At 37.3% G+C, this 11,083-nt stretch overlaps 1 protein-coding gene across 12 annotated transcripts in view; it reads left to right on the top strand.

Moving 5' to 3' along the window:
• PITPNM3 (PITPNM family member 3) overlaps window positions 1-6,217 on the top strand; it is a 50,923-nt gene extending 44,706 nt beyond the window's left edge. For all 12 annotated transcript variants that reach the window (XM_042879959.1, XM_042879963.1, XM_042879962.1 and 9 more), the window contains 4 exons: window positions 1,082-1,231; window positions 2,811-2,994; window positions 3,393-3,521; window positions 3,926-6,217. In XM_042879959.1, the coding sequence (XP_042735893.1) occupies window positions 1,082-1,231; window positions 2,811-2,994; window positions 3,393-3,521; window positions 3,926-4,234 (772 nt within the window). In that variant the 3' untranslated portion in view covers window positions 4,235-6,217. The remainder of the gene's footprint in view (window positions 1-1,081; window positions 1,232-2,810; window positions 2,995-3,392; window positions 3,522-3,925) is intronic.
• Window positions 6,218-11,083: the final 4,866 nt, after the last annotated feature.

The raw sequence follows: 11,083 nt of genomic DNA on the forward strand, positions 1-11,083 counted from the left end.
CTGGCCAGCTTAAAGGTGTTCAATCCAGTGGGTTTTATCCCTCCTGCAACATAAATCCTCCACATAACTCAATTTAGTGACATTTGGACCTGCAAAATTAGGGAGACTGAATGACTGTTATCAGTCTTGTTATGGCAAGAGTGTGTGACTTGGATTATTTCAGAGCTTCTTCCCTGAGGAAAAGATTACTGATGGGTATGGCCGTGCGTTCTTCAATAAGAAGCTTTTCCTGTTGACATGAACAGTAGAGCATGTACTGCCTTCTTCTCAGCCAGCTATTTATATGTTGATGGCAGACTGATTATAAGAGTCATTTTAATTCTATACTTCAGAATTATACACTATAATTCTGTAAGACCATATTTATTCTAAAATTGAGGGAAGAAAACAGCACTTAAAAGTAACAGTTCATTGAGATCAATTCTTCTGGCTCTCCAGCACTTAAAAAAAAAAAAGAAACAAAAAAACAAACAACACAAACCAACTCTGTGGTAAGTCAAGCATGAAGAGGGAAAAGGTGTGAAATAAAATTTGTTGGCGCAGGTGCAGGACTAGTGGGGTAAGCTGTGCTTTTAAAAATTCTTCTGTTTAATAAAATTCTAGTAGAGATAAGTTGATGTTTATAAGCAGGTGGATGCCAATAAATGATGCATATCAGTTTTTCCACTGTAATTTCTAATAATTTGCCAGTAGTTATAGACTGTTCGGGAAAAGAAGATACAGCTAATTTCTGTGCAAAATGCACGTATGTACTCAGAGCATATATATATATATATATGTATATACATATACATATAGACAACATTAAAAGTTTAAGTTCTTCAATGTTGTTTGTTTGAAATAAATCATATATTTGTATGAATGTGATGTCTTATTAAAGTCAGCTTCCAAATTTCTTGTTTGGAAAGTTATTTCCTAAAAGTGTAGGCTTTAATTTTCCCATACAGGACTGAAATGAAAAGTCCAGTTTAACACAGATTTTTGAAGCTGCAGATCCAGTCAGATCTAGTACAAGTTCTTAACTAGAACATGCAGAAAATATTCTCATTTTTAAAAAAGATATATTGCTTTTAATCTCCAGAGGGGACCAGAGCAGCGCCACAAGCTACCTGACTGTGCTTCCCCGAGGAATGGAATGTGTTGTGTTCAGCATTGATGGTTCATTTGCAGCAAGTGTTTCAATAATGGGAAGTGACCCCAAAGTCCGAGCTGGGGCTGTCGATGTTGTAAGGTGAGTATAGCTTGCATGCTTCGCTTTGTAAATTTCTAATTTTTCTGTTAGAGCACAACAGGACAGAGGAGGGTAGAATAGATTTTTTTTTACTAACTATACAAAAATTCTTTAACGGGTAGAATGTTTTGCAGATATGTTTATGTATTTACCTTGACAACAATTGCTCTTGGTTTTCAGAGGAATCTTAGAGTGCTGTGGTTTACTTTATAATTTGTACGTTAAGTTGCATAAAGATTGCTTTTGGAGAATATGATGTTAAAGTGAGCATAATGAATTTATAATGATTTCATTTGTTACTGTGATTAGCAAAGAGTGTATTTTATATTTTGTCAGCTTCAAATAAGGACAGAATTCTGCTCTTGAATGACAAAGTGCCATGAGTGCAAGAGCATTTTCTGGAGGAAAAGTTAAAAGACTTAATTCAGTCTTGCAATTCTTGCAGTGCTGCAGTGAGCAAAGAAAACAGTGCTCTTTTTGGAGCTTGCATGGGAAAGGAGGGATGCCAATTCTCAAGAGTTTTCCATTTCCTACAGCTGAAATCACAGGGAATCTCATTATAAATTTCAAAGGTAGTAGTACTTGAGATATAGCTCGAGTTCATAGAATCATGGAATTGCTTAGGTTGGAAAAGTCAAGATCATTAAGTCCAATCACAACCTAACCATACTACCCTAACTCTAACAACTCACCACTAAGTCATGTCCCTGAGCCCTACATCCAAGCAGTTTTTAAACACATTCAGGGATGGTGGCTCAACCACCTTCCCTGGAGAGCCTATTCCAGTGCTTATCTACCCTTTCTGTAAAGAAATTTTCCCTGATATCCAACCTAGATCTCCCCTGTCGCAACTTGAGGCCATTTCCCCTCATCTTATCGCCTGTCACTGGTGAGAAGAGACCAGCCCTGCTCTCACTGCAATCATCTTTCAGGTATCTGAAGAGAGCAATAAGGTCTCCCTCAGCCTCCTCTTCCCCAGACTAAACAGCCCCAGTTCCTCTCACTCCTCATAGGCCATATTCTCCAAGCCCTTCACCAGTCTTGTTGCCCTCCGTTTGACCTGCACCTCCATGTCCTTTCTGTATAGAGGTGCCCAAAACTGAACGCAGTACTTGAGGTGAGGCCTTACCAGTGCCGAGTACAGGGGCAGGATTACTGCCCTAGTCCTGCTCACCACACCATTCCCGATACAAGCCAGGATGCTGCTGGCATTCTTTGCATACTGCTGGCTCATTCAGCTGACTGTCCATCAGTACACCAAGGTCCCTTTTCATCCAGCAGCTTTCCAGCCACTCCTCCCAAGCCTGTAGAGTTGCCTGGGTTTGTTGTGAGTTTTTAAGTTTTTTATAAGTCTCATACTGTATGAGACTGGACTGTTGCTTGCTTTCCTCCATCTCTCCCAAGATGAAGATTTTATTACATCATTTCTCTATAGGTGCAGATGCTTAGGCATGTTGTTTCACACCTGTTGAAAGATCTTGTATGACTGGGTCTGTGCCAGGCAAAGAAATACTGATGTGACCTGTGGGCATTAATTTATTTTTCTTCACCTATATAATTTATTTGTTGCTTGTGACAGACATTGGCAGGACCTAGGATATCTGATTATCTATATTACTGGCCGTCCAGATATGCAAAAGCAGCGTGTGGTTTCATGGTTATCTCAGCACAACTTCCCTCAAGGAATGATCTTCTTCTCTGATGGACTTGTTCATGACCCACTGCGACAAAAGACTATTTTTCTAAGGAATCTCATGCAAGAGGTACGTACTAGAAACACGTTGATATCCTTGAAACGTTTTTCTAGAAATTGTCATTGTTTGAAGTAAAAGCTCTCTTCCTTTGGAACAGTAAATCCTACTGTTGTTATATTTTTGCTATTCCTCGTGTCTTTTCTTACTTTTCAAAGAGCAAAGATGGCTAACAAAACATCCAAATGCACCTTTTGGCATATGGTATTACAAATAAATAAATGACTTGTTCTTTTCTGTCTACCTATTCATAATTTTGCTGTCATTGAGATAGACAGATTTAGCTGTGTGTGCTTTACAGAAATGTTAAGTGAGTTTATCTGCTGCTTCAGTGCAGAATAAGTTCCATTCCTGTAATGCATGCTGTTCGGTAGTCAGAGTATTCACTCTGGAAGTAATATTTGTTTCAGTGCCACATCAAAATCTGTGCTGCATATGGTTCGACAAAGGATATTTCCGTTTACAATGTCTTAGCTCTGTCGCCATCCCAGATCTACATAGTTGGACGATCGACAAAGAAATACCAGGCACAATGTCAAGTAAGTAACTCTTGCTACTTAACTAGGAAGTCTTCAGGGTAGCAGGGAAATGCGTCTGTGTTAATGTGTGCGTGCACACACATGCATGCACAGACTCACCAAATAAAGAGCAGAGAATATGTCAGAGGAAAAAAAGCAGTTTTGGTCTCGGAGGAGGCATTTTATGGCAGAGTGAACGATAAAGAAAATTGAATGGTCACAAGTTGTACCTGCAAGTGCATGCATAGCATATTCTTGAACAACAAAATTGAAGAATTCATTGAAAATAAGAGCAAGAGGAGTCTAATATTATTCTTTCATGTATCTCTAACTAGGCTGCCAAAGATATAAAATTAACTCCTCATAGAGTCTATAGGTTGAGGCAGCAGTAATTTGTCACTCCCTTTCTTTCCTTCATATTTCAGTTCCTCAGTGAGGGTTATGCAGCCCACTTGGCCTCACTGGAGTTCAGTCTTCATTCACGACCTAAAAAGAACAACTCTCGGATGATCTTGAGAAAAGGCAGCTTTGGCCTCCACTCTCAACCTGAATTTTTGCGCAAGAGAAACCATCTCCGCAGGACTATGTCTGTACAGCAACCTGATCCACCTTCTTCCAACCCCAAACCAGAGCGTGCCCAGAGCCAGCCCGAGTCAGACAAAGATCATGATAGGCATTTGCCTTCCATTGCTTGGGTTAGGGGTGGAGTCCACAAATTTGAATCTGTTCCCTAGGAAGCCTGAGGCTGTAGATTTTGGGTGTCCTTCATTTAACTTGTAGTCATGCCTCAGAAGGTAGTATTTAGGCAGCTTCAAACTAGGAGGTGTAGAGGGGAAACTGTACCTCAGAGTCTTCCCTGCTCTGAAAAATGCCTTCTTACACCAACCAGAGAACTTCCAGTTTGTTCTCTTGACGTATTGGGAAATTTTAAAACAATCTAAAACTATCCCAAGTGCTTAAGCATTAAAGCAACAGGAAAAAAAAAGTCTTCAGTTACTTTTTACAACAGATACAATGAAATGTGCAATAAGAGAAAAAGCTGCTACAGGCTTTTTACACAAAAGGATTGTAGTATTAGCTAACTAGCTGCACCCAAAACAATATAAACAGTATACCCCTTAGGTTACAGAGAAAGTTTACACTTAAAACATTAAATAGTTTCATCTGTTGCCAATTCACTTTTGATGAAGCGATATATTTGTAAGGGAAGCAGAGGTGAGGGTACAAAAATGGGTCATCAGGATTTGTACAGCAAGATGATTTTTGGGTGCCTTGAGTCCAAGATTTCCTTTCAGCTTATACTGTTGGTCAACAGATGCTAATATAGACACTCATCCTGTATAAGGTGCTGGACATCAAATAAATAGGACTCTGCCTGTGAACCAAATCGTAAATGCTTAATGTTAGAAATAAACATCTCTGCCACAGTTGGAAGTAGTTAGTGTTGCTGTATGCAAAGTGATGTGCAAGTGTACCAAACTGTGACTTTTGTGAAACTTGATGACTGTGTAAAATGTGTGAACTGTGTGTAAGGAGGTGTCTTTGACCATTTCAGACTGAGATAGATTCTAAGACAGACGCCTTAAGGGAGCCTTTTCACTAAGGGGTCTGCAATCTGCAGAGTAGTCACTTTTTTCATTATTCTAACTAAAATCTTTAATCTGCAGGATGAAAGAGTAATAAATGCTAATGGAGTAAATTATTTACCTTCTCATGCTTGACAGCGAGTGCTCTGCTAAGACAATCTATAGCAATCAAACTTGCAACAGTTGAGCTTCAAAGAATGGAGGTGCCAAATGTGTGTTCTCCTGGTTTCTCTTAGGTCTTTTACTTATTAGAAGTAAAATGTGTGAAATTTTCCCTAAGTAATAATATTTCTAAACTAAATGTTGTAGTTAGTTTAATACAGTTGCAGTTTTCTAGTTCATTATGCATCTATTTCCACTATGCCAAATTCACCAATATAACTTTTGTGATAGAACTAATGTATGTTTCAAAACCTGTAGTGAAATTGCTAGAGCAAAAAAACAGTTTTCTTTTAAAGTTAAGATCAGACTGTTGACCCTGAGAAAGCTTGAAGTCAACAGGTGATTTCTTGAGCTGTTTCTAGATTTGGTTTCTTTGACTTCCCTCCCTCAGTTTTTTGGCACCAGGGGGAGGATGTCATCATCCCCACCCTCCCTTTTAGGTTTTCCTAATATATAGCCGGAACAGAAACAAGCCTGTTGGTTAATGAGTTCAAAATTGGTATGTAAAACAAAGAAGGAATGCAGTGGAAAGCTATGATGACAATGCAGAAGTAAGTCTGATAATTCCTTGTTCACACAAAAGTTTCAGTGTGCTTTTTGAAGGACAGCTTTGTGGCTTTTGTCTTAAAAGGCGACCAGCAAACTAGTGTATAAATGGTGGTGATTGCTGTTGTTGGTTTTTTTTCAGCTTGTCACTTAGCAAATTTCTGAGTTACCTATTTCAAACATCCTGAAAGATCTCTGGCACATCAGTAGTTTTTCATAATGCTTCCTGTAAGGGAAGGGGTAATTTTTTGCTGAAAATTTAGGAAGGATGTTAAGATTTTAGTAGCTCACGGTTAACTTATGTTACTGGAGCCTGGGGTTTTTAATCTCTGCTGACAAGGTAGCCAGCTGCAAAAGCTAAATGAACTACACTGAAGCAGTCTTCAGGCTTACAGTTTTCCCACTAGTTTCATAGTTGTTTAAGACATAAATTTTAAGTAGTTTTCAATGGTTTATCGTGGTCCACTGTGTGTTTTTATTCTGATTGTGTCCATTTCTTTTCTTAGCCTCTGCAGCTAGGAAGAGATTGCACAAGGTATACCAGAGAGCATACTCCATCTTCCTCCAGTCAGTTCACTGCTTGCACAGGTACCATGTTAGAGCAGGGAAGGCTTCTTTATCATACTGATGAGGTTTTCTTTCCTGCTGCTGATCTAGGAAAGAAAAAAAGCTGGTAGCAAAAATGCACATCTGATGTTTATATCTGTGCTCCTTTTCTGTTAAATATATCTTGCTTTAACAGGTAGCAAAAAAAAAAAAAAAAAAAAAAAAAAAAAGATGCCCAGAGTACATCCTCTGAAAAGACTAGCCACAGTAGCCCGGTGTCTGACCAATACGTAACTGATATTACAGAGCAGTTTTGGCAGCCTCCTAGGAAAACAAACATTCTACTTTCTCGTGTTTTAATGACTGGCAGTTTTGACTCTTGCCAGAGCAAGCCTAATGGAACATAAGTATTTCGAGCATGCTCTTGGTTGTTGGTTTTAAATAGGTGAATGAATTGAAGAGTGGAGGAATGCAAAGAGCAGACTTGACATTTGCTTAGAGGACGTAAAGTCAACACTGACTGCAGAATTTGAACTTACTTTCTTAAGTACTGAGTGCTGGATAGCATGTCTCCTCATAGTAATCACTATACCTACTAGTATTAGCAAAATTAATTCTGCTTTAGCTGTCTACCTCTACAAGCCAGGAGATGCCAAAATCCATTTTCTGATTTAAGTTGCTAACATAAAAAGACCTATTTCTTTTCAAAAGAGAGATCTGTATGTGATTCTGTGACTGTTGTTAAAAGACTTCATATGAACACAAGGTCAGATGACTCTCACAGGTTTTGGGTTTTTTTTTTAGCCACTGTGTTGGTTCTATATATGCATATACAGTATATTATGAGCTAAAAGTAGTAAAAGAAGTGCTACTCTTCATGCTTGATTTAGAGTGGTAACAATTCAGTCTCTAAACATAGTACTGGAATTCAGCTGGAAATATTTTTCCTAACTTTGTTTCCTATGAGAACTCACATAGTCATTTCATCATGCCAGCACTACTAATGCTCAGGGATAGAATGGTTCATCGCCTGATAGCATGCCTCCATCTGAGCATTTCGACAAACAGTGATACAGACATCAGTTTGTAGGTTAAGGCTTCATGCTTATTTGGAGCTTATCTTCACAAACATGAGATGCATTTCTTTTGAAAGCTCTAGCCAGCTGACACTAAAATGACACAGATTTTATGTTGGAGATAAGAGTATGAAAGAGGTGGTAGTGATTTAGGCATCTCACAGCTAAGTTGGCAGTTCAGTACTCTGTGGACATGATTAAGGACTTCAATTACTAGGGATTTTTTTGGCCTTTTTTTCCCCAGTTATGTTTGGGACAATCCCTGATGAATTGCTAGTTTTTTACAGCATATTTTCTTCAATCCCATTTTCTCCTGGAACATTTGTTTCTAGTCAGTGCTTTAGTTTTATACTTTGCCTACATAAAACCACGTGGCTGTTCACAGGCATTCATTTTCTATTGAGGTTACAGTTTCACTTCTGTTATCATGGAGGCATAATCAGGCCTCCTGAGCAGGCCATTCACTGAGATCGAGCATGATCTTATAGTCTTTCAGTTTTCTACTGTTCCTCACTGCTGCATTCTCTGTACAGTCAGCACTTTCTTTAACCTTACAGTCTGTGGAAGTTTTGAAGCCTCTCCACAGAAGAGAAACAGACAGAGAAGCTGTATATTACAGAGAAGCACTTACACTTGATCTGCCAAACAGAAGAAGCAGAATTGAAAGTGTGAAACACAAAGCTGTTATTTCAGTGAATGCTGAAGTGGTAGTACAAGTCAGTACAAAGTGGGCCACACCTGAAAGCGCGCACTTCTTTGAATTGTTGATGTATATCCAGTTTTAAATTACTGTATTAAACAAAAACTAAAAACAACTGTAATCAGTGGCCATTTTAGACTTATCAAGATTTGAGATATTGTGAAAACACACATTTACACTGTGGCATCTTTGTGTAACTACTGAAAGCAACCTTAAGTGATGTTTTGTTTCTGCTTTCACAGCACAATTGTAATTTTTTTTTTAAACAATGGCTGTGTTTATTCAATTAAAAAAATACTTGTATTCGCTAGTGCACTTGGAACAGGTTCTTGTTTGACAAATTACACCTATTTAGTTTTGTGGCATGATTTATATCTATTCTGCATAAAAATTTTGTCAAGTGTAAAATTGACATGGTATTGATCATTCCTCTCATTCCTTAGGGATTCGTGAGAATTGCTATTTTGATTTGTTTGGATGAAAATAGCCTTTCATTCTTACATATCACTTCTCTACTACGTAGGGAAATAATTTCTTAACAAAATTAAAACTTTTTACTCGTTATGTAGAAGTGCAGCTATCAGGAAACCACAGAGAAATAAACTTGATACTTTCATCTACAATTAAAATAAGTGACATTTATCTTGAAGCTCCACCATTTTGCAAAATAGCCTCTGTTTGCTTTTGTTAGTGAACACGTTGTGTATTTTACACATTGCAATATCATGGCACTGTTAATATGTGTATTTAAGTTAATCCCCAATAGTTAAGGCTGTAGAATTATCATGTATTTCACAGTATAAATTCAGAAGGGAAAAATGAAATTCATCTTCCTTTTATATTGCTTCCTGTCCTGAATGTGTTAAAAACTTCATTTGAAAGCATTCTTAATTACACCAGAAAACCAAAGGTATTTTCAGCTTTTATAATTTGTAACTGCTGCAGTAACTGTTACTGAACAGATAGGATTTCCCACATTTTTCCTCCTTTTGCCTGTAAACTACAGATAGTGAGTATGTTATAAAAGTACTAGACAATTCCAATGGTGGACCCTTTCTTAATAAGCTTGTTGGCTTAATAGCGGAAAGAGGAAGAGATTATATGGTGCAGTTTCATAATTTGTTCTGGTTTCAGCTTGAAATACAAAAACTTAAGTCAAGAATTCTGCATTGAACTGTTCATTTCAGTCATGCAGGGGAGAAAGTGGCACTTCTTATTTACACCTGGAGTTGGGTACAAGATGGAATTCCCTAATCGCAAACATTTCCAGCTTTCTTCCTCAGCTTCTGTGAGAGCAGTGATTCTTTATGATCTATGTTCATAGCTTCAGTAGAAATTGTGATTTTAACAAGGTAATTTGACTTCAATACTATTTAATCATTCAGTTGTAACTTTAAGTTTCTATTTATGATCCTAAATTCCTTTTTTTAAAAAGAAAAAAGAAAAAAAGGTAATCACACACCTTTCTGGATGAAGAGAGCCCTTTTTCTTCAAAAATAGGACATGTCCTGGAGCAGATAGAATCCTGTGCCGTGGACTCTGGAATCAAAGTAAGGTGTTGTATTCCCTCTCTCCCTCCTTTCAGATTAAGCCCAAGGTAAGGGGATAAAAATTTTTCTATTTTTATTTAACCCAATAAGCTACCTTTAAAATTGGATAGCATTGTTCAGAGGATAGAGGAGCATGAGAAAAATTTTGGCAGATCATTAATTGATAAGGTTGTATAGAACTCAAGTGGAGGAAGAGAGGGGGAAAGAGAAAAAGAAACAGGTTTACTGCTGAGATATGAGTTAATAGAGATTACTATGTAACTTAAAAATTGGAGCCTCTAAGGGTTAGCAATTCTGGGACCTCTGGAGTAGAGGCCAAAATGGCAGTTCTCTCACAGAACCCCAAGCTGTCTCCCTAATATATTTTTCTATTTGCTGGGGAGGGGAAAGGGCAGTCCACTTAGAACTTAATTCCTATAAGTAAACTTGAAATTGTACATGTTCTTTCAGTCTGTAGTTTTATTGAGTGTAAACTTTTAAATGTTGTTGGTCAGTGAGAAGGTTCTATCTGGTAACAAATGTTTATATTTCTTATGGCTGCCTTGTAAAGATTCAAAAATGTACAATAATGCATTTCTTAATATGAAATAAGGAGTAAGATTTCTACAACTCGTATAGATTTTGATGTGAGCTGGTTTTTAAAATCTTATATTAATCACTTAAATAAAACCTTCCTTGCCTTTAAGCAAGCAGTGTTCCAGACTCTTCTTATCAATGGTATTGGAAGTCTTAGATCATCGTTTGCATGTTGTAGTAACAAGTAGAAACAGTATACAAGCTGTTTAATATGGGTGACCATCTGGCGTAAAACTTCAGTTTGTGAATAGAAGTCAACCTGCGAACTCCAACCCTCCTCATTTTTCAAAAGTAATATGAGAAGATACTTCAATAATGAGACACCATCCTTTTTTATAAAATGTTATAGAAGCAGTCTCAGTACATACAAAGAGTAACTTAAACTACTGTTCCATATACAAAGGCAGTGGGTTTTTTGTTTAGTTGGTTCAGTTTGTTTAAAAAAAAAAAGAAAGAAAAATAACATTCTCACCAGTCATCTGAAGGCTGGGTTGTCTTCGTGCTTCCAGAGCTTGCTAATTATTTCATTATTTAATAAATTAGTTTAACAGGTAAAAAGGAAATCAGAAACAAGTTTAAAAATCAGTACTTTAATCAGAATCGAACATGACTGTTTCCTACATTTATACTTAATATCATTAACATTCTAGCTGTTCCAGTTTTACCAAATTACACGTGCATCTTAAAAGTCACTGTACAGAAAAGTTCTCTGAATCTGTCTTTTGTTTGAAGGTTCAGCTTAGAGTAGAAGGTAAATTCCAAAACTTGCACAAAACTGCTACTGTAGAAATAGCTGTTGAATTCTAGAAGCTTAAGAAATCTTTGCTTAAGTTTGAAAGAC

This window comes from Lagopus leucura, unplaced genomic scaffold (assembly GCF_019238085.1).
Source record: "Lagopus leucura isolate 7727_CA_CO unplaced genomic scaffold, USGS_WTPT01 Super-Scaffold_100024, whole genome shotgun sequence".
Lineage (NCBI taxonomy): Eukaryota > Metazoa > Chordata > Aves > Galliformes > Phasianidae > Lagopus > Lagopus leucura.